Genomic DNA, 24,529 nt, shown 5'->3' with positions numbered 1-24,529 from the left:
TTCTGGTAATAATTTTAGAAAACATGAGTTTTCTTCTCCAGGCAATTATTTTAATGAATCAATTGGGGTTTCAAGAAATGATCAAATGAGTTCAATTTGGTTTCAGGTTTAGCAAAATGAGATCATCTGTTCTGTTTTTGGCTCAGCTGAGGTCAAGCCCCATGTCTAAAATAGACTAATAGGAATCAGAGTAATTTTATTCTTCTGACCTCTACGCCCCTCATCCTTCCATCCACTTCTCTTCCCCAAACATCTGTTCTTTTGATCTCATTGAACTTTTCTGTATTGTAAAAGTACTTCTTCTCTCCTCTCCCAGACTGAATTTAATCTCAACTCTCTGGGTCCAAATCAGGAGTACTGGAATGGTGTTCCTTCCTACACACAACTGGGAAATTCATTAACCAAGAAGGTACCTTTTATTTATGCTTTGACTTTCATTAAACCAAGCTACCATATATTAACATCATGCTGATAACACAAGCTCGGAAACATGGTCAGCATTTTGAAGGTAATGCTATCTCTCAACATACAAATGCCCAGAGCAACACTCAACCGAGTAAGAGCAAAAATTTAACTTGTTTTAAAAAAATGGCACATCAGTTAAATTTTTCCAATAGGTTAAATGGACAGCTTGTGAGATCAGTGAGAGAAATGATAATATAGAGAAGAAAGGATTAATTTCTTAAAGATTTTAGAATTGCAGAAAAAATTGGTGCTAATAAGGTTGAATCTTGGAAAATATGCTTTTTTCCTAGATGTGAGAAGAATAATCTCTCAGGTCCTTCTTACCTGTTAGGGTGGCTTTGTTGATGGATGGTTGGTTGCACATGGGTGATCTTCTGACAAAGAGAGAAAAATACAGAGCTGTAAATATATGATACTTTGTTGGTCTGAGGACTCTCTGAGTCATTTCAGATATGCCATTTAAATTTAAGGATTATTTTTAAGTTAGGACATGCAAATGAAGATTTCTTTCAGACTAGCCAGTCAAGTTCCTAGGTACCCTTTGTACTATAGTTCAGATCACGTGTCAAAAAAAAAAGCTAAATCACATGGTGATAGACTTTGGGGTAAATAAAGCTGATGTAAATGTCACAGAGACAAGAGAGAAGAGGAAGTCCTTATTGATTGACCATATTCAATTAAGCCAGGGCTTACAGAGCAAACACAGACTTTCTGAACTTGAAAAAGCAGTCAGGCTACAATTGGTTTCTCTAATACAGTGTTAAGAAACGTTTCTTTTTGGCATAAATTCTCATGATTGCCTATACGTTATCAGAAGTGAATGACTCCTTGTAAACTATATTGCACTTTGAGAAGCTACTGTACTTCAACTTTTTCCTTTCTATTTTCTTATATTAAGAAACAACCCTGATCCATTTGTTAGAGAGGTATATTAATGATGGGTCCAAATAGATGCTACAGAAACTTTAGAAACACTATAAACTAAAGGTACTTAAATCAATTCTATTTTGTATTCTCTAATTTTTCAGATGTTGGTGAAGTTTCACACGATGATTATAAACCCCTTGGGGTAAAAAAAAAAAACAAAAAAACACCCCATGCTATTTGATTAACTTGTATTCCCTGCAGAGCCCAGCACAATGTATCCACTGCTTAATCAATTATGTTGAATAAAATATCATTTATGGAATCTCCATTAAATTTTTTTTTTTTTTGGGTACACAGGCCTCTCACTGTTGTGGCCTCTCCCGCTGCAGAGCACAGGCTCCGGACGCGCAGGCTCAGCGGCCATGGCTCACAGGCCCAGCCACTCTGCGGCATGTGGGATCCTCCCGGACCGGGGCACGAACCCGTGTCCCCTGCATTGGCAGGCGGACTCTCAACCACTGTGCCACCAGGGAAGCCCTGCATTAAATTTTTTTGAAATGTAACCTTAAAAAGTTGTTACTTACAATTGAAAGCTCTTAAAATTAGTGATCTTTAAGAAAATTTTAGAAAATAGATACATTCAAGGGTGTCTGAAAAATGTTTGTTTTCATTTCTGGGGGTTGTTTGTTTTGGTACTTCTAGTAGTGGCTAACACTTAATAAGGACTTATTGTGTGTCCCACGCGGTGCTAAATGAGCACTTTAGATGAATTATCTCATTTAATCCCTCATAACAAAGCTTAAGGCAGGCAGACTCATGGTTCCCATTTTACCAATGAGGAAAACACAAGCTTTGGAAATTTAAATCACTTCTTCAAAGTAAGAAAGCTGAGATTTGAACTAAAGCAATGTGATTCTAGGGCCTGCACTCTGCTATGTTGCCTTATTTTTAGGCTGCTTTCGCGGAACCTGTGCAGATGGCAGGTTCCTGCAGAGCCCTGGTCCAATCTGCCTTCCTGAGATGATGAATCTCTTAGCAGGGCTGGAAGATACATGGGGAAAGCAGTCTGGTACTTTTTAAATTCCCACTGCCTTGGTTCCTGTCAGCATCTGGCTCTGTCTTATTGCTCTTAAATTTACTGATATCAGTTTGGGATTGAAAATTTGCATTTGATTGAAAATGCACCAAAATTTACTTCTGAGTTATTTTAGTTTTTATTACGAAATAAAATGGGGGAATTTGAAACTTAACTAATGCATTATAAAAAAGAAAGGTTAATGTTTAAAACTGCTACTCTGAAATAGTTTTGGTCTATATACTAATAGATATCTACTTGCTGAGAGTTTATCATTCAAATCATTTATATAATGATTGCTCCTTTTTAGTCCTTGCTCTGTGAAAATTTAGAAAGCATTTATTTTGTCTAGGAAAGGCATCAAAGAAATATTTTTAAACTTTTCTACAGTTTTGAAAACCACATCATGGACTTGTTTCTTATTATCTTCTTTTGATTTCAATCCTACAACGGGCACTTGGGAACTTGATATTTCAACAAGTAACGACAAGCAGAAAATATCAATCATTTGATCCATGGCTACAGTGATAAATCAGTTAATGAAGAATGAGCCAGAACTCACTTCTGGAATGGAAAATCTCAAGGGCAAGGAAGAGCAAGGGGACAGGAACCAGCAGCGAGTTAGCAAAGGTCAGCCACGTGCAAGTGAGGACCTTCAGGGCTCAGGGCTTCATTTTCTTTTTTTTTTTTGTTTTTTTTTTTTTTTTTTTGCGGTATGCGGGCCTCTTACTGTTGTGGCCTCTCCCGTTGTGGAGCACAGGCTCTGGACGTGCAGGCTCAGCGACCATGGCACACAAGCCTAGCCGCTCCACGGCATGTGGGATCTTCCCGGACTGGGGCACGAACCCGTGTCCCCTGCATCGGCAGGCGGACTCTCAACCACTGCGCCACCAGGGAAGCCCTCAGGGCTCAGGGCTTCAGATGCATCCTTCTAGGCTCCTTTCTTTTCTTTTCTTTTTTTGTTTTTTACATGTGAAAATAAAATATTTATTTTCATACTTATTATATAATATGGCCTTTTGTGACTGGTTTCTTTCATGTAGTGTAATGTTACAGTTCATCTGTGTTGTAGCATGTATCAGTAGTCTATTCAAACAATATTTTATTTATCCATTTGTCAGTTAATGGACATTTGTGTTGTTTCCATCTTTTAGCTATTGTGAATAGTCCTGCTAAGAACGTTTATGTACAAGTTTTTGTTGAACACCTTTTCACTTCTTTTGGGTGTATACCCAGGAATGAAATTATGAGGTCATATGGTAATTTTATGTTAATTTACTAAGGAACTGCCAGACCTACTATAGAATGCACTTGAGGACACAGGGAGGGGGAAGGGTAAGCTGTGACAAAGTGAGAGAGTGGCACTGACATACATACACTACCAAACGTAAAATAGATAGCTAGTGGGAAGCAACCGCATAGCACACCGATCAGCTCGGTGCTTTGTGGCCACCTAGAGGGGTAGGATAGGGAGGGTGGGAGGGAGGGAGATGCAAGAGGGAGGAGATATGGGGATATATGTATAGGTATAACTGATTCACTTTGTTATAAAGCAGAAACTAACACACCATTGTAGGCTCCTTTCTTGTAGTAAATAGTAAAGGTGGATCATGCAAGCTAGCATATGCCTTCCACAAAATCCAGCGGTGAGCTTGGGAGTGTTCTAGTGGCACCGTGAGTACCCTGCGGGGGAATTCTGGCTCCCTGGGGTCATCATGTGATGCACCATTTTGCTATCCATATCCATTTTGCTATCACTGAACGGAACAGAGTTTATCTGTGTGTAGATTGAGTCCTACTATTCTGATACCTGAAATGGCTGATTGCGTTTGAATCAGTAAAGGAGGTACAAATCTGTACCGACCAAAAGAGAGACCACAAACACCTTTACTTAGGGTCTGCCAGATAATACTGTTTGGTTAGACTTCACCCAGGGCATTATAAAGCAGGTCAAGTTCAGGCATAAAGTATGATTTTCTACCCTCCTCTAGATGCTCTTTTCCATTTTAATCTGTTTTGTCCCTGCAAGTCAGCTGAAAACCTGTCTCATATAGAATGGGCCTCAGATCATCTCTTTGGGGACAGAAAGGCCAGCCTGATGCCTTCACACCTGTTGAACAACTATGTATCTGCCACAGGTAGAGATGCTGCTACACAAGTGACCAAGTCTGAAGGAAGCATAAAAGTTTTGTTCACCTTTCAAAGACAAAAATCTCAATTTCCTGGACAAAAGTTGAGGCTAAAAAAGTTTGTAAGGGACACCAGTAATTTCATTTCTCTTGCAGGGTTGAGACTTTCCAAAGAGGAGGTGACTATACCTAGGAGCTACCAAATGCCAAAAGCCCCAAAGGGGCGAGTGAACATGGAAGATGTGTTTGGTAATGAACAAACAGCTTGAAGCCCACCCTCAGGTTTCCCATTCTGCATCCTGGCATCACCCCTCTAGCCCGTTTGCTGCATGTGCAGAGTGATGACGCTGTGCTGGGTATTACACTAGGCACCAGGAATGCAAATGTGGACTGGATACGACCTCTGCTCTCTGGGAACTGACATTCTTAAGACAAGCAAACAGGCAACTGGACACTGAGAGAAACATGCTAAAGCAGGGGTTAAGGACAGGATGCAATCAGATGGCAATGGAAAAGCATACCACCCAGGTTGGGGCCTGTGGGTGTGCATGCATGTTGGGTGTTAGTCAGAGACAGTGCCCCACATGAAATTATATTTAAGCTGTAACCTAAAGAATGAATTACAACTAGCCCAGTGGATGAGGAGGGGAAGAAGAAAGTGAGAAATGCTCAGGCTAAGGGAACAGGACTGCAAAATTTCATTACCTGCAACACACGGCAGTCAACTGACACCTCTGGGTTCCATTCCAATTATTTGCATTGTGTCATTTATATTGATTTTTTTTAAAAAAAACCTTGTTCTATCACAAGAAGTATGTGCATAATGGCCAGAGCTTTTTTTAATCATGGAAAATGTGAATTTGGGGGGTAGATTCTATTATTATGGGATGGAAAGTTTAGATTTTGTCATGTGTTCTTTAAGAAGTAGTAATTACAACAAAATTTTATATGCTTAGATAAGTTCAAATAAATTTCTATTCACTGTCCTCTTAATATTGATTTAAAGAAATGGTTTTTTTTTTTCTGGAAAATTCTTCAGAGTTGATATTTTAAAGATAATATTGTATTATTCATAATAGACTGTCAAAATTATGGCATTTGAATAATCAGTTTTCCATTTAATCTTAGAAAATTAATTTTCTTTTTTTTTCATTTTCCATCTTTATTAGGACCCCCAAATTATAGTTATTTTCCATCTTAGCTTTCTCTCTCAAATGCTTCCCCTGTTGTCCCATAAATTCCCATCTTGTTAACTCTTCCATGCTGCTGCCTATCTGAGTCAGTAACAGCAAGAGAATTAGAGATCTTCCCTATGATATGACACTTCTCCAAGTAATGGTTGTCTTAGAAGTAAGAGGATAACTTTGGGTTGACTTCAAAGCTTGATGACGTTATTTGCCCATGGTAAATTTATGAATTAAGCCAAACCTATCAAGTTACCCTGAGTGTAAATAACTGGGCAGAGGACTGATCCTGCCAGGTGATTTCTGACAGATGGAATCACCATATTTATTTACCATCCTGACTCATTTCTGATATGAGAACCATCACTACAAAGTATTTAGAGAAAATTAACAGGACTTCATATGACTTAGTGTAAATGGTTAGACAGCATGGCAATGATTCAGAGAAATCTAATATACTGCCTTGAGTTCAATCAAATGGAAAAAACACTATAAAAAGTTCAGCCAGAAGGAGGGGGGAAAAAATGAATAACTTACTTGCTAGGTGCTCGGTCTTGCAAATTAGTCAATGCAGCAAAGTTGTTCCGTACAGTTCGCAGGCTGGCCAAGACCTACAACAAAAATGATTCTTTAAACTTCTTGAAATAAGGCCCTGTTTAATGCAATATGAAGTGGTTTGGTGATTTTTAAAAATGGTTTGTTAAGTGAAAATTTGATATTGCTTGCAACTTAGTTTCATATAGTACTGAAGAATCTCCCAGCCCCTGGTAAAGTTTACATGGATCCATTTGAAAGCCAGAGAGGCCAGACTTAAGGATTTTCCAGATATTTCTCCTCATCGTCTATGAATACGGTGACAATAGCAGCAGCTTCCACAGTATGCCTGGATTCCCCAGCCACTAAAACAGTATCCCAGGCAATATGGATAGCGTGCTGTTGCATTTTATGCATATTTGAAATAGCATAATATAAAATATTAATAAAGTCTCACTTTAGGGGCAAAATGTCAAACAAAATTTCCCCCAAGTTCTCTTCAAACGTTCACCAATGATGCCATAATCTTGAAATTGGCAAACAAAGTAAATTTTAAATTGTTTTTTCACCCTTGCCACATGGTTATTCTAGCTGGTAAACAGATTCTTTTCTTCATTAAGGTTATCTGAATCATGAATTATATGGTCTCAAATAAAGTAAGACTGTCCTGTATGTGCACAGGGCCTGGCCCACAGAGGACACTCAAGAAAAATTTGTTGAATAAATGAATACATAGACACAACATATCCACATACACAAGGCTGGACCAATAGGTCCCACTATCTCTGAGAGCCCCTCCTTTTTCTAATTCTAGTGAAACTATAAAGTGGCAAAAGAATCAAAAGACTAGGAGAGAAAAGTGACAAGAGCACTATCTCCTTCTACCCCCCTCACTTTCTCCTAGAATGGACAAGTCTCCCCCAGGGTGGAGCCTATATTAGGTGAGGTTATGGGTCATCTGGGTGACAACCACAATGTGTACCTAAAACATAGATTTCAGATGTCTTATTAGGTACCAATAACACCCCAGACTGCCTAGTTCTGTTATATAGTCAATGTGTGAACTTAGACACGTTGCATCATCTCTCTGACCCTTAGTTTCTCATCTGTACACCAGGATAGTGACATCTACCTCACAGCGTTGCTGTGAAAACGAGATGAAATGACAGTTTAGGTGCCAAGAACAGTGCCTGGCAAACAGAAGGCACTCAGTGAATATTACCCCATCATGGCAACATTCCATTTAATGATTTGGCATGTGCACAGGGAATTCACTTAATGCCTATAACTGACAATATGCCGGTGGCAGTGGGAGCAGGGAAAATTTTTTTATAATTGCTCCAAGGGTTCCAGAGCTGTTTCCAGAATTTTGTCATTTGGCGCTGACCTAGACTAAAGTCAGTCTAAATTTTGTTTTAAGACAAAATATCTCAGACAGTTTTGAAACTGGCATTAATTCTTCTAAGTCACTGGGATACTGTTTATGCCCTGGGACAGTGACCTACAGCATTATCCCCTGAAGGAGTTAATGGTGTTTCCTAAGGTGCCAACCGTGATTAACTCAGTCACTGGAAAAATCTGGCTCATTATCACATATAAACGACTCACATTGCCGAAAGGTCACGCTGCCTATGACGGAGTATTCAAATAGCCAACTGCTGACATCAAACCACGATGTCTTTTATTAGGCATGAAATCTTGAGTGATGCAGAAAGAAATCTGACAAATCATGCAGGCTGAATTTATGCTTTAACAATTGAATATCAAATACACTAATAAAGCATTTTAAATAAGATTATTGTACCCCCTGATCAATCCTTATTCTAGGCAAAAATTTAACCTCAGAATTCAGAGAACTTTCTTTTAATAAATTGTAGTAAGTGCACCGCATCTGACAGCTGGGCAAATAGAAATAGTAGCGCAGGTAATTCATGTTCTATGCTCATTTGAAAGGAAGCATTACTTCATGAAAGATCTACTCCACTTGATTTTCTGTATACAGGTTTTTGCCTCTGTTATAATAAAGATATTAAATTAGATGATTTTATTTTGGTTTTTAAGTTTAATTTTTAAATTTTATATTTATTTTTGCATAATCTCTATCCCCACATGGTACAGAATTTAAGAAAAAGTAGACTGTCTCTTTCTCAATAACAAAGACAAAAGCAAAATTATTGTTATTTCTGAGAGGAGGCAGATAGATGAAATCAGGGAAGGACACTCAGGGCATTAAAATCTTGGCACTGTTCTATTTCTTAAACTGTTGATTTTAGTACTATTCTTTATATTTTAGAAAGTCACTAGATAGCTTCTCTTATATGGATGAAATATTTCAAAATAGAAAGTGAAGAAAGAAATTTCCCTTTCAGTCCCTTCTCCATTCAGCTGCCTGTGCCCTCTCCTCATTGACTTTTAGATTGTCTCCTAAATTTCACTTTTACAAACACTGCTGCAGTAAATAACCTTGCAGCTACGTCATTCCCTATGTGTGCAAGTATTACATTGTTGTTTTTGTGGTAGGACAAATAATATTTTATACATGTTATGTTAAGTATTAACTATTCTCGCCTGCACTATGACACATGATACTGGCAAGAAGTGTAAATAAAAGTCTCAACCAAATGTTATAAGGGGGTGTTGCCCTAGGCCGAGTTGAGTGATCCTGGGTGACCACATCCCAAAGGCACTGTGTTAGTCTTTTCTGTTCTCGCCTGCATTGCAGGACACAAAGAGTGAGGCATCTACTACTACAGGCTGTGGGGAAGAACTAGAAACAGTTTTACACAAGCCCCTTAGTTAGGGTTCAATCTTTCTTCGCTTTTGTTACAGGGCAGCTCTCACCCTTCTTGAATTCAGCCCTCTAAGAGCTGTAGTCAGGGCTCTGACGCTCCTATAATTTTCTTCACTCTTTAATGCTTGCTACCCAAAAAGGTCCCTGAGGTTTACTCCCACACAGCTCAACGGTTAGAAAATTAAGGTCATTTCTTTCTCTTCTGCCCCTCCAAGCAAAAGTATAATCAGTCAAGGTCAAAATACATTGGGAATGAGGAGAAATAATACACTTTAGGAAAGAAATGATGACAGTGTTATGGAAAACTTTTGCACAGAGTTGTACTGGTCTGTGAGAGGGATTAAATGCTGTTTGCGCACACTAATCTCAGACTTTCTTAGGTATTTCTAAACATTTATTAACCAATAAGATTCACTGAAAATGGCAGGAAAATGTGGATTTCATTAAAAAGTTAAACATCTGAACACACTAGCCTAAAAGAAATGTGTACTTATATAAAAATAATTTCTTATACAGATTTGAAGAGATTGCTTAAAAAAAAAAGATGTGGCAATAACATCCATGTTAAAAAAACCTCCTGCTTAAAAAATAACCAAAAAAACCAAAACAAAGAAACAAAAAAATTGTTTTGAGCATTGTTTTTGAGTCCAAATACACTTTATGCCACTAGATGGCACTAAAACACAGACCATGAGTTGCCACAGGCCTTGGGTTGGGTGGGGTGGGAGGGGCTGAGGAGGGAGAAAGAACTCCTTGCCTTGGTTTTACCTCCAGAAAAACCTGGAGCCAAATTATGATTATTTACAAGACAAAGAGGTCATTTTGATAGAAAACCTCTTTCCAAGTTACATTTTGGTTAAACCATATGAACTTGCTGTTTTTGTATGTCAGCAAAGGTTGAATATTGATAGTTTCATATAGTTTAACCCCAAAGGTACTTAGATTCCTAGAACATGCTACTGAAATTTATTTTAATGAAGGATAAAAAAACCTAACAGGTATAAGCAACTGAAATGTGATGATTTTCTTCTTTCTTAGCCCGGCAGGGAGAGCCTGTTGGATTCAATGATGAGACCACAAGATTACTGTTTCTGGGTGAAATGGGGAAGAGACACGCAAGGGCATTTTTATAAAATTGACAATGTCCAATTACCAAGGAACAGTAATGTTCTACAGGGTTAATAACCACTGCATTTTTCCTAAAATTATCCCACGTGCTGTATTTTGGTAAGAGTAAAGGTGAAATGACTTGCTTGTTCCTATCCTGTATTTTTAAATCAGGCATATCTGCTCAGTCTGAATGACGTGAAGGTCTCTCCAAGGATCCAGGATAATACCTGGATATTTCCTACCTTTTCCTTAACCAAAGATTCCACTTCTTTTAATATTGCACACCTCCAGAGGAGGATTCTAGTTGACTTAGAGTTTTACAACGTAGTCACAAATGATGCAACACAAATAATGGGACAGGTGGGGCTGAAGGCAACTGACTACAAAGCAGGGTTCCCTACATTTCATCAGTGTTGTGCCTCCTTGGTGTTCCTCGGTCCCCTCAAGAACTCTGGCCAAGTTGTGACTACACCCTTGGAAGGAAAAGGCCACCTGCTGACTGGCATCAGGTGACACGGCATCATTCCTGTCAACACTTACCCTAAGGGAATACCCAAACCAAAAGATTTTGATCCAAACACAGGAGAATAGTTCAAAATGGAAACCAATAAAATATTTATTTTCCTGGGGATCAAAAGGATTCTGAACTTATAGGGGAAAACATAAGAAATTGGAAGTGGAAAAGTGTTTAGGTTGAACACCAGCAAGAATTTCTAACCCTGACAGTGTTTTAGACTTGGGAATAGAATATGGAGGGGTATTGTAGGATCTTGTATTGTAGGATCTTTGCTGAAGATTACGTCTGTGCACGATGCTTCGGCCCTATCCACCAAAGTGGAATATGACCTTGCACGTCTTCCTAAATTCTCTCGTAACTTAAGATTTTATTCTCTTAGCTTCACAGTAAACTGTGACTGAGAAACAACAGGGAGGGATCTTTTCGTGTTTTGGAGATGAAGGCAAGCATAAAGAAATGAGTTCACAAGAGGAGGCAGAAGATAAGGTGGGCTTGGGAAGAGGCTTTGACCAGTTTAGAGTGGGAGGCCCATTTTAAAGAATTATGGGAAGGAAATTGGGCATAGAAAAATAAACCGAAAGGGATAGAAAGTAAAATGTCAATAGTAGTTATTTTGGGGTTTGGAATTATAGGAAATTTTCTTTTTCTTCCTTTTGCTTATATTTCTTTTCTATGCAAAAGATTTTATTTTGAAAGCAGTATGGCTTTTTCACCAGAATAATCTAGTGTGAAGTTCCAAACCCCAAAGCATGCTGGGGAAAGGGGGGAATTCTTTGGCCTATTTGAACACTTCCCTGAGTGACCTGTCTAATGTCCACTGTCTTCTGTCCATTGGTATATCTGACCAAATAATGTTGGTATCAATTCAAGTGACATAAACATCTTACAGCTTAAGCATTATAATATTTAGCATTTAATGGTGAATACTCCAGCCTGTATTAAAAATTTGAGGAGTTATTGGTTAGGTCAATGAAATAAGTTAGTGGTGCCCAATCGGGCTGAAGAGAAGGCCATAGACAACTGCCACTAACTGGGCCTTCTTTCTTACCTGCTTCCCCAAAGATGATCTATCAAAATTGTTCGGGGTTAAACAGGAAAAATTCTAGTAGAGGTTTCTAGATCATATACTCTAGTAAAAGCCCATTTGTGAAAACTGTGATGGAGCCACTGAAAAAGAATCTGCAGCCTCTGGGGCAATAACCCCCTTCTATAAGGTGTCATGGGTCATTAAGCTAATCATAAGCAAACCTTCCTAAATAGATTCCAGGATTATTTTCAGGCATCGTATATGCTTACAAATTACACAGAGCTGGTTTTCTTCAAAGTTCCAATTTCAAGGGCATTAAGTATATATCTTATTTATTTAAACAGTTCACTAACACAGACTAAATGATATTTTACATATATATATTTCTCAGTATACTGAAATTCTATTAGTTTTTTGGAGATTGTAAGTACACTAAAAAAAATGTCTAATTATGTAAAAGACTAGATTTCCTTAGAATTTAAGGGTGCTAATAGCAAGGTTCAAGTCAAATTTATTGACCAGTTAGTTGGAGATTCATACATACTACCTGAAGTAAGATGATAAGGTATCATATACAGATTATTTTTTTCCATATTTTACTATATATTTATGTATATTTTTCTTACAACAATACCTAGAGATTTTAGTTAGAAGCAAGAATAATAACCTAAATAAACTCAAGTTGGAATGATTGTTTCTACATTTGGTGATGGTTATATATATTATTTTGCCTGATTTATTCTGTCTACTGAGAGCTCTATATCTAAGAGCTCTGAGCTCTTAGATATAAAGAAATGGGTCCTCAATAGCAACCAATGAAAAGTCCTTAGCTTTGTAAGATTTGCTATCACAAAATATGATGAAAACATATGATTGTAAATGTTTTGAACATAGAAATATAGATATTAGAAAGACCTAATGATATCCAGCAAAACTTGAAGCAAATGAGACATTAACCTTCTAAAAGGATGGTGGTTGCATTCTATCTTTAATTGTCTGCATCAATGAAAAAGATCACTATATATTCTGCTATTTACTGACTCATTAAATTTTTAGTCTAAATTATAGCAATTATGAAATTTCAGGAAATTTGAAAAAGTGGAAGAATCATACATAATACTGCTATCCAAACACTGCCATTATGCATTTTTTAAGAACAATGCGTATTATGACGTCTTGGAGATGAAAGAACCCTTACTGATAACAACACAAAATTCAGTAAGTATTTTATTTTCTAGAAATTGTGCTGAGCGTTTTACAAGCTTGGTACTATTTCAATCTCTTGACAACATTATGAGGTGAGTAGTCTTGTAAGTGTCATTTCACAGGGGAGGAAACCAGGCTTGCCCAAGTTCAGTCAGTTGCCCAAGTTCATTCATTTAGCAAGAGTAGATGATGGGCTTTGACTGGGCCCTGACTATCTTAATCCAGCTGAGTCCCCAATTTTACCAACTGGAAAAAAGAAGTCTTAGGCAAGTTAAGTGAGTTGCCCAAGGCAGTAGAGCTAGTTTTGATGTAGCCTGGATTATGATTTTTATAACCCTCTAGATCCCTTGTATTCCAATATTTAACATTTCCTATTAACAGTCAGTGTTGGCTTTAAACATGCTTCATGCCCCAGGTTGAATCAGTTTTATCCCATTCTATCCATAGTCTGTCCATCCCAGTGGGTCTCAACTTTTCCTGAGAAAATACCGGGGCCTTTAAAAATTACAGGTGTTTGGGTCCAACCCCCAGATTTTTGGATTCAGTTGATCAGAGGTGCAGCATGGGATAAAAATCTTTCTAGCTGATTCTAATGCATAGCTAGAGTTGAGAAGCACTGGTCTATACAAAGAATATCGGGTTATCGACCACTTTATATATATTCCAAAATTCTTTAGATGGTTTTTTCACCTTCTAGCATTTCTGTCATGTGGTTAAAGTATTTTCATGATTTGTATACCTAAAAGGAACAAATAAACATAAATATGTCACTCAGTTAAATCTTTGGACAAATAACGTGTTTAAAAAAAGAGTAAATAAAGCATCAGGTTGAAGTGGAATATGGAATTTCAAGCACTGCTCATGCACCTAATTATACTAAATGTAACTTAATCCATGATATAGCTTTCCTCTTTTAGTGCTTATGTCAGTTAAGGAAATGTGGTCCCATTTAAGTATGTCACTTGGGTAATTTGTAATTTGAAGCAAAGATACTCATTGGCTCTATGGGTTTATAGGAAACAGACCAATATGGCCAAAGTCACATTCTCTAGCATGGCTTTTAAATTACTGGAATGAACCACAGAATTTGTATTTGTACTTGTGTTTGATTTAGAATGAAATTAAGAACCCGAACTAACCCCCACAATTAAATTTTCAGATGAGTGAGAAACCTGTCCATTCAGCAAGCTGGGCTTACCTGTGCAAAGGGAGTCACAATCAGGTCATCTCCATGTCTGAAAAACAAACCAAAGGCCACGTTAGATGGCCCTGATCACTCTAGGACCACTTTCAAGCAATATTAAATAGTAAGTTTCTCATTCATAAATCCCCACAGAGAATTACAGTAATTCCATCCTTATTCTTCAACACATGTTCTTCTCAATCATGAGCGTGAAGATGTGTCTTCTGGGATGTTAACCATTGTCCAGTTCCCTGGGTGAAAAGAGGGGCTTCTTGATCATAACCAAGGTCACTGGCACTTATTAAGCACACAGGATATATAACAGTAGAAACGGAGTTCCAGCAGTGGGGCCTGAGTTTTACTCTTTGCTGCTAATGGTAAGTATTACTGAAGGGCGCTGTGGAAGGAGCCAGCAATGGCAATGGCTCTGGTGAGAGGTCCCTGGACCATCTAACGTTGGAAGGTGATGAGCATCAGGTGCTCTGCATCATCATGTGTGAGCCCTGGATGGGCTCGGAACTGTGGATGACATAAGACTGCGTCATACTCTAATAAAAACCACTGAAACTTTTCAACTGACTCACGTCCCAGCCGCCGTAGTTACGGGGGCATGTTACCCCATGTGTGCTGTTGTTACAGCAACCTCAGTGACACCGTGCCGAGGACGCAGGAGCAAGGTCTCAGCATGACGTGTCTTGGAGGGACAGGGAGAGGCAAGGAAAGTTGTGAACATTCTGCTTGGAAGAAAGTAAGAAACCCAGGCCCAGAGTTCTTTCGTGGTGTTTCTTAGTATGAATAGTTCATGAGAAGGATTTCCAAAATCTCCACGGGATATTTCTTGATCTAGCTAGCTGGAACTCTTTAATCAAAAGGGAATGGAATTATTCTACACAGAAAGCTTCCGGACATGACCCTAACTGAGAACACTGCAACTAAATGTTTCACTCACTCATGAACAATTCTGGAAAGGGCTTGAGTGACCTAAAACAGCACTCATGAGATATGCTTCGGCACAAGCAGCATATGGATGACGTTAGTAAATGGACTGCTGCCAATAATTAGACCAGTTGCTACGGTCATCATCAAATTACACAGAGATCTTGAAATTCAAAGTGTGGGAAAAATAAAGCAGAAAGGGGGTAGAACACACTCTAAAGGAAACGTGTGTTATCTTGCACCCTCTTCGTTCCACAGTTACATGTCTGAGGGGCACTGCTCTTTGGAGAGATTATTCAGAGAGCCAAAATTTAACTAATACAAAAATCTAGATATTTTCCCGAGGTACAGTCTTTTCTTCCATTTTATTCTTTATAATTTCCCGACTACAAAGTTTATTTTCTAAGAACTTAGTCAACTTGGCCAAGGCACAGTAACATTCTGAAATCAATCCCTGGAAATAAGTCTTTTAATTTTTCACATGAATTACACTGGATTTGAATCACTCTAAACTGAAAAGCATGTGCATGTGTATTAAAACACTTAATTCTATCTTTGGTTATATTTCATTCCCAAGCACTATAAAACATTTATTTAGAATATACAATATTTAGGGTAATTTATCAGTCTTGCTTTCTTTCCGTGTCAAAGCATAAAGAAAATTAGTTATCATTTTAGTGATGGAAATATTTCACTCTTGACTTGCCCAGAAATTGTTTTTGCCAAATATCTCAAGACCGTCTCATTTTAGTCACAGTAGAATTGTTTCTAGCAATTCAGTGGCAAATGTCCTCAATAAATAGCCTACCCTTACTTTTCAAAATTATGTAAGGTTAAAATTATCTCTGAATAGGGACTTCCCTGGTGGTACAGAGGTTAAGAATCCACCTGCCAAAGCAGGGGACACAGGTTCGAGCCCTGGTCCGGAAAGATCCCACATGTCATGGAGCAGCTAAGCCCGTGCATCATAACTACGGAGCCTGCGAGCCACAAATACTGAAGCCCGCACGCCTAGAGCCTGCGCCATGAGAAGCCCGTGCACCGCAATTAGAGAAAGCCCGCACGCAGCCACGAAAACCCGACGCGGCCAAACATACATACATAAATAAATAAATTTATCAAAAAAAAATACATTATCTCTGAATATATACCGAATGTATAACGACAGAATCTTTGTCCAAGTCTTTGTCCGTAGCCTGCCCTCGAGACCATGGGCTGAACTGGAACCACCCACTCTGGCCCCTGGGGCAGGAGCAGGCTCTCCCCTCCCTCAAAGAGAAGCTTGCTGAGTTCTGAGCCTGCTCTGCTGGCCACTAGAAGTGGGGATAGGAGGCCCAGCAGCACACTACTGAACTTCCTGTTCTTCCAGGGAGGGATGACAATAGAGCCAAGAACTACTCCCTATGCCTCCGGCCATCCTTCCGCTACTTTTGTATTATTTACTACAGTGCTTTCATTTCTACCCTCATTCTTTCTATAATAAGAAGCCAGAAACACTGGCAAGAAACTGAAAGAGAGAAATCAAAAAGCAAACCCTCACAGACACCTCACTGGGATCCAGAAACTGTTTAAGCACTTAAATGGGAAAAAAAAGCCTCTTGCCCTCTTGCAAAATAAACTCAACCAACAGCAGCACCTGAAAATACAGTTTTGTAACCTAGTTCATTTCAAGATTGTGTTTGAAACACATGAGGCAACGACCTTTCCACGTTTTTTTATTATTACCAAACCAGCAGTTAATTAGAAGAAAGTTTATACTTTATTGAGAGAAGATTTCTAATCCTATGAAGCTGTGAAAAGCATTAGAGGCCACAAAGTATCTGCTGCTTCTAAATATCACGTATTGCAAATTTCAGGATGGTAGATGGCTGGGTGAACTAGTGCTTTGAAGAGGGGCCATGGTCTGAGCCTTACTTCCTAAATGTTGTGCAAACTTTTTGATCTTCTGTGCTTCACTCTCTCTGGCTATAAAACCAGAAAGACATTCTCCTCTGGAGTTCGTCAGTAGGATTAGGGAAATGATAAACATACAGATGGTGGTATTTTGAAATCCTGGTGTCTTTCTTCCCTTAGACTCAAAACTATCACCCATTCATCACCATCTTTGATCCACCTCTTTTAAAATTAGAGAGTCATTAGCGAACAAGTATGTTCTTATTGTTAATAGGCACATAAAAATGCTACTGGGAGCCCAACATAAAAAATGCATTTAGAAGCATAAAAATGCTTCTGGGAGCCCTGTTTGACAACACCCAGGAATTAGCCACAGGAGGAACTTTTCTACTCACCACTCTTTACTCCCATGTTCACAGAAGTACAGACATAGAAAATAAACAAACAAATACATACACAATGTACTTGATCTTATAAAAGCTAACATTTATACATATACTGAATATAAAACATATTAATTGTAGAAAACTTTGGGAAATACAGAAAAACTTTAAGAGCCATCCAAAGATAACTGCTGTAATGATTTGGTTTTTCCAAAAAAATATATATAATGTGGGCTCTGAGAAAATGTAAATGTCACATTTAAGAATATAATGAACCTTTTAAAATTACTTTTGAAGGAGGTGTTATGATTTCCATAAACTTCTAGTAGACAAAATACTACTAAAACAAACAAAAACAAATGAAAAACTCTGCTTCATTGGTAGCAGATTCAACTGAGGATATGGCTTCTCTGCATTGCTTGGCCTTTTAGTTTAGAACGAGCTCTACTGTAAGTAAAAAATTAACTAGTCCCTCGGCTTATGGAACCCCAAGGACTGAAGTTCCTATAACACAAAGCCAGCCTCAGCCATACCTGAAAGTGATCTTCCTCTTTGATGCTACTGCCACTTAGAATTAAAGTAATCCCTTTAACACAAAAGCTTGGTCCTGTGGTCAAAATCACAACTACAGAAACTTGAATTTTGGAAAGAATGTCCAGCAACATTCTACTGAGAACTAAAAATAATGTAAATTAATATAAGATCAAAATTAAAGCAGTTCAGTATTGTGTACAGTAGTATCTTTCAATTTGAAATTTTTCAATGTCAAATTCCAAGCCATTTGTGCATGTCTGTATACACAACTCTGATGGTTTTTCGATAATGCTAACTATAGTTATCAGTCATCAAGTTGAAATGATTACCCTCACTTGAAGATCACCTTTGTGTTTATATTCCATATCAGCACCAAAAGAACAAACCAAATTACAGCCCTTTCCCCAGTTTTAACAGACAAATAAACTAATACTTATTCTATAAAAACAGGTGACTGAGGTCATCCAAGTTCTTAACTTTATGAGGAAACAGCTTTCTTTGTCCTTGAATTGTAATTTCCTAATAGACTTGAGTGGTAATTTATCCTGGCATCCCTTTCACTGATGCCCAGGAAAGTCACTCAATGTTTTGTTGATTTCAGCTCTGGGGGCCCTTTTAATATGTTCCCAGTATTTTTTATTTCTTAAATGGGTTTTCAATATAATTATTTAAAAAAATCAGAGTACAAATATCCAACAAACTGATAAATAATAATGGTATTACTTTCAAACAGTTATAATTTTTATAAAACAATAATGATAACCAATATTTATCAAATGATTACTCTGTGCCAGGAACTGTGCAAAGCACATTTCACTGATTATCTCCTATTAATTTTTTTTTTTGTACATGAGGAATGGAAGCCCCAAGAAGGACAAAAGAAATCACTATGCCCATGGTGTGATGGGGTCAGGATTCAAAGGCAGGCAATATGACTCTGGCGGGTCTGTGCTTAAACACTGTGCAATTCTGCACCAGTAATGGCATTTATCAATGCCAAAAGCACATCCCAAACAATGCCTAATCTCTAGGCATTTTCCATTTCATAAAGATGATATGTACCATAAAGACAACAAATGGAAGAGTTAACATATAAATGCAAAAAAAATCAAAACAAAAAAATTACTAAAATGACTTACAAAACAAAACAATCTCTATCCACCTGCTGACTTTCATGTCCTTCTACCCTAAGCTAAAATAATAAAATGAAATAAAATAATTTTTGGTTTCCTACTGAGGTGATAATTCTGGCTGAGAGTTTAATATCATATGTCCATATTCAGAGTGTAGCAAGATTACATGCATATCATATGTAACAAAGGCCTCTGGAGATGGCATTTATGTGCACATATATATGTATATGTAAACATCTACATATAAATGTATTTATGTATATATTGTGTGTGCATGTGAGTTGTAATCCTAGGGACAGCATTTTGATTTTCTGCCTCTGTATTTCAAAAGGGGTGGGGGGGAGATAAAGGTACTGTATCTGCCACCATACTTATCCGCATAAAGAAAATTTACTATATTATTTTGCCTGTACTACTCAATATAAAAACCCTTCAAAGACCAACTGCTCTGCAAATATTACATTTTAAGGTATACTTCCTAAGATTAAAAACATATCATGGGGGGACTTCCCTGGTGGTCCAGTGGTTAAAACTTCGCCTTCCAATGCAGGGGGTGTGGGTTTGATCCCTGGTCGGGGAGATAGGATCCCTCATGCCTCGTGGCCAAAAAACCAAAACATAAAACAGAAGCAATATTGTAACAAATTCAATAAAGATTTTTAAAATGGTCCACATCAAAAAAAATCTAAAAAAAAAAAAATCATGTGTCAACACAAGTTCATCAATTATAAAGGATGAACCACACTGTTATGGGGGCAGAAAGTATATGGGAAATCTCTATACCTTCCTCTTAATTTTGCTGTGAAACTAGAAATGCTGTCTGAAGTCTTAAAAAATTAAAAAGACAAAAATGTATCATATAACTTTAGAAAGGGATGTGACCTTGGAAGTTATTTAGTCTTCTGAAATTTAAATCATTTGCTCACTTCTTATTCACAGTTTTAAGAATTAAGGCCTTGGCCTGATATTTGACCAAAAACATTCTAAAAACAAAACCCTCAGTTTTTGGCCCACGTGTGCTCGTATCACATGCACTGATGAGAAAGTAAATGAAATTGGAGCTAATGCAACATAAGCAAAAATTCTCTAGTCTGAAGTGTAATCTCTTCTTTATTTGTCATCAAACAAAAATTTAGGCTTCGTTAGAGAACGTACATGATGCCAATAAATGGCCTCAAATTTGTTAGTTAAATGATGGCATGAGAGATCATCTGTTTTCAGAATTATTCAGCAAAAGATTTTCCAGTTGTAAGAAGTTAAGTGTTTTGCACATGTAGAGACACACTCTCTAAGCCTATTTATTTTGTTTAATAAAAGCTAATACAATAAAGGGGTCCTTCTAGGCGTGTTGATGGCACAAATTGCTGTCACGGAACTTTGATGACTGACCTCCATGGGCGGGGGGAGGGGAAAGGAGGACGGGGAAAGGACCGAGTACACAGCAATCTTTCACAAGTGCCCTCACTCTGTTGTAGGAACAGGTTCTTCTTTTCTAGTTTATCTTATTTGACAGGCCCGTTCTTAACGTCAGTGGCTCTGCCTTCTTGGTTTTTCTCTAGGATGGGTTCCCAGGGAAAAGATTTATGGGTAGCTAGAACAACAATTTTTTAAGATCTGCATGAGGTAAAATGATTCAGGAGATTAAAAGGAAGGGTGTGACCAAATGGGGAGAGGAGTGAGAGCAGTATGTTTTCTGCATGCCTACTATTACCAGACCCTGCTCTGCTAACACACGGTATTTAATTCTGATGCCTCTGCACTAAATGGATGCTCATATTCCCATCCTAAGATAAGGAACTGGTTTCTGAGAACTTAAGTAACTCATCGGTGGTCATGCCCTTGGCAAGTGGCAGAGTTCAGTGGTTTCCAAATGCCAGGCTGAGACCTGGTACTGGCCCAAGAGAATGTTCATTGGTCCTTGTGAAGGTGAGAATAAACATGAATCATGGAGTAAGGTTTTTTAAAAAGTCATATTAAAAAACAAAAGCTAACCATATTCCTTTGGAAAACTCTCCTTTATTCTGAGAATATGTGCCACTCCCTTTGTAAAAAATTCTAGTGAAATGCCTTTGGAAAATAAAATGATTGTGTATATCGACGGGAATTTCCTTGTTAAATAAATAAAGTCATTTATCTGGCAAAGTAAGCACTTAGTAACCCTGGGTCAGTCCCCCAGATGGTTTTTGAAGTCTTAGTGAGTCATGAAATCCCAAGGCATGAAAATGAGCAGTGGAGCTGGATTTAAACCCAGGCTTTAAATACCGTTTCGCTTCTACTGCATCATGCTGCTTTCTGCATGCACAAACGGATTCAGACTATTCTGAAGCCCCATAAAAGTACATATTCTAGACTCTAGAACATCACGGTCAAACAAAAGTTTTTGCTGTGATGGAAATGTTCTCTCTCTGTGCTGTCTAATGCAGTATCCACTAGCCACGGTTACTAGCTAGCACTGAAAATGTGGCTAGTGCAAGTGAGGAACTGAATGCCACTTTTATTTAATTTTAATTAATTTAAATTAAGAGAAAGTCACCTGGGGTAGTGGTTATCATCTTGACCAGTGCAGCTCTTGAGCAATCTTTACAAAACTTCAGTTTTAAATTTTCCAAGGGAAGACAATGTTTTATATAACCGAAAAAAAAAAATCTACTCTAAGCTCGGGGGCAAAAGAGCATTGATATATTAACATAACAAAAATACTTGATTGTTCGGCAAAGACCCTAAATGGAAAGATTTGCCCAAATGGCCATCAAGATTCTCCAACACTGAAAGGGAAATAAAGATTTTAGTTTAATTGCTTTGCTTATTATATTCTCACCTAGAGGCTACTGTGCCTGCCAGCAAATGCCAAAAGGTATGGTCTAGGAGCAGCTGCTGATTGAAATCACTATATTCAGGGTCAAGATACCTGGATTCTAATTCATGGCATGCATGTGTGTGCACATGCAAGACACATTTTTGAGCAGAATTTTGTGATTTCAGAAACTGAGTTAATATTTTCCATTGTTTCCTTACATGATTGTTTTGAGGATCAAGTATTAAACTTCAGAGGAGAATTCTATGTCAGCTATAAAGATTATACAGACGTCAGGCAATTTTAAGAATATATTCCTTTCTATATACATCACTTCCCAAAGAGTGTACCGAAACTTAGAGCCACAAAAGGCAAAACAAGGTGGACCTTGTAAATATCCTGAACTTGAACTGATGTCTTTGAGGTTTGTTCATGAAGCTTTAAGACATCCTTTCGCCACTTTCAAAGTGCTTCGGTGTTTGGAGTGCTGGGTTATAGACAAGCTGTCTGTCTGGGAAACATCAGGTTCCTTTCCTGGATAAATATAGTACAAGATGGCTACCTTTAAACAAATGTAAAACAAACAAACAAACAAACAAAAACCACCAAGAAATAGTGAAACATGTAGGAAATTTTATCTAATCTCTATAGTAGGTGGGAGAAATGAATGGAAACTCAATATACTGAAGATAAATAATGAGCATGAAAAGACGTAAAACAAAAGTGTGCTGTCAGCACATGGAATTAACTCCGTGATTTGATGCAAAAGAGTTCTTTTTACCAACTGCCTTCTTTTTTAGCTTCTGTAAAAATGTACTCATAATTGAAAATAACAGTGATTGAGTGAAAGTTTTATTGAACTTTTTAAAAAATCACCACAGGAACCTTTAGATAACACATAAATCATAATGCTTGTTTTCTGATTTTCCTGGCAAAAAACCCAAAAATCAAACAAAGGAACAAAAAATAACCAGCCAAACAAACAAAACTGGCCCTGGTGGATAGAACAAATTCAGTCTGGAGTTCTCTAAGTCCCAAAGGAGGAATCGATGTTGAGACATGGAAACATGAAATCTGCATGCAGCCCTGTTCTCCCTGGAAGGAAAACTAGGAGCTAAAAGGGCTTTGGGTCTTGGGATCATTCATAACATTTACTAGCAGGCGACATCATGCACTGAACTGCTTAAATGATTTTCTGTCACAGTGTAGACTCCCACATTTGCAGAGATGTAAACAGATGTCCTTTCTTTTTCTGCTTTTTTCAAAATTAATTCTTATTGGAGTATAGTTGGTTTACAATGTTGTGTTAGTTTCTGCTGTACCGCAAAGTGAATCAGTTATACGTATACGTATATCCCCTCTTTTTTTAGATTTCCTTCCCATTTAGGTCACCAAAGAGCATTGATAGAGTTCCCTGTGCTATACAGTAGGTTCTCATTAGTTATCTATTTTATACATAGTACTGTATATATGTCAATCCCAATCTCCCCATTCATCCCACCCCCTCAGTACCCATAAGTTTGTTGTCTACATCTGTGTCTCTATTTCTGCTTTGCAAATAAGTTTATCTGTACCATTTTTTCTGGATTCCACATATAAGCGATATTATACGATATTTATTTTTCTCTTTCTGACTTACTTCACTCTATATGACAGTCTCTAGGTCTATTCACGTCTCTGCAAATGGCACTATTTTCTTCATATTTATGGCTGAGTAACATTCCATTGCATATATGTACCACATCTTCTTTATCTATTCCTCTGTTGATGGACATCTAGGTTGCTTCCATGTCTTGGCTATTGTAAATACTGCTGCAATGAACATTGGGGTGCATGTATCTTTTTGAATTATGGTTTTCTCCAGGTATAAGCCTAGGAGTGGGATTGCTGGATCATATGGTAGTTCTACTTTTAGTTCTTTGAGGAACCTCCATACTGTTCTCCATAGTGGTTGTATCAATTTACATTCCCACCAACAGAGTAGGAGGGTTCCTTTTTCTCCAAACCCTCTCTAGCATTTATTGTTTGTAGATTTTTTGATGATGGCCATTCTGACTGGTGTGAGGTGATATCTCATTGTAGTTTTCATTTGCATTTCTCCAATAATTAGTGATGTTGAGCATCTTTTTCATGTGTTTATTGTCCATCTGTATGTCTTCTTTGGAGAAATGTCTATTTAGATGTTCCCCCCAATTTTTGATTGGCTTCTTTGTTTTTTTTTGAAAATACCTAGGAATAAACCTACCTAAGAAGGCAAACACCTGTACTCAGAAAACTATAAGGTACTGATGAAAGAAATCAAAGACAACACAGATGGAGAGATATACCATGTTCCTGGATTGGAAGAATCAATATTGTGGAAATGACTATATTCCCAAAGCAATCTACAGATTCAATGCAATCCGTATCAAATTACCAATGGCATTTTTCACAGAATTAGAACAAAAATTTTTACAGTTTGTATGGAAACACAAAAGACCCTGAATAGCCAAAGCAATCGTGAGAAAGAAAAATGGAGCTGGAGGAATCACATTCTCTGACTTCTGACTATACTACAAAGCTACAGTAATCAGGACAGTATGGGACTGGCACAAAAAGATCAATGGAACAGGATAGAAAGCCCAGAGATAAACCCACACACCTATGGTCACCTAATCTATGACAAAGGAGGCAAGAATATACAATGGAGAAAAGACAGTCTCTTCAACAAGTGGTGCTGGGAAAACTGGACAGCTACATGTAAAAGAATGAAATTACAACACTCCCTA

At 37.8% G+C, this 24,529-nt stretch overlaps 1 protein-coding gene across 7 annotated transcripts in view; it reads right to left on the bottom strand.

The window, feature by feature from the left end:
• The window catches only part of PDE4D (phosphodiesterase 4D), a gene marked incomplete at both ends in the record, with an annotated part of 1,136,097 nt that overhangs the window by 187,324 nt on the left and 924,244 nt on the right, over positions 1 to 24,529 (bottom strand). For all 7 annotated transcript variants that reach the window (XM_079703996.1, XM_079703994.1, XM_079703995.1 and 4 more), the window contains 3 exons: positions 790 to 839; positions 6,258 to 6,331; positions 14,104 to 14,140. In XM_079703996.1, coding sequence (XP_079560122.1) covers positions 790 to 839; positions 6,258 to 6,331; positions 14,104 to 14,140 — 161 coding nt within the window. The remainder of the gene's footprint in view (positions 1 to 789; positions 840 to 6,257; positions 6,332 to 14,103; positions 14,141 to 24,529) is intronic.

This window comes from Hyperoodon ampullatus, assembly GCF_949752795.1.
Source record: "Hyperoodon ampullatus genome assembly, chromosome: 4".
Taxonomy (NCBI): domain Eukaryota; kingdom Metazoa; phylum Chordata; class Mammalia; order Artiodactyla; family Ziphiidae; genus Hyperoodon; species Hyperoodon ampullatus.
Note: the sequence above shows the minus strand (reverse complement) of the source record. Positions and strands in the feature narration are given on the sequence as shown.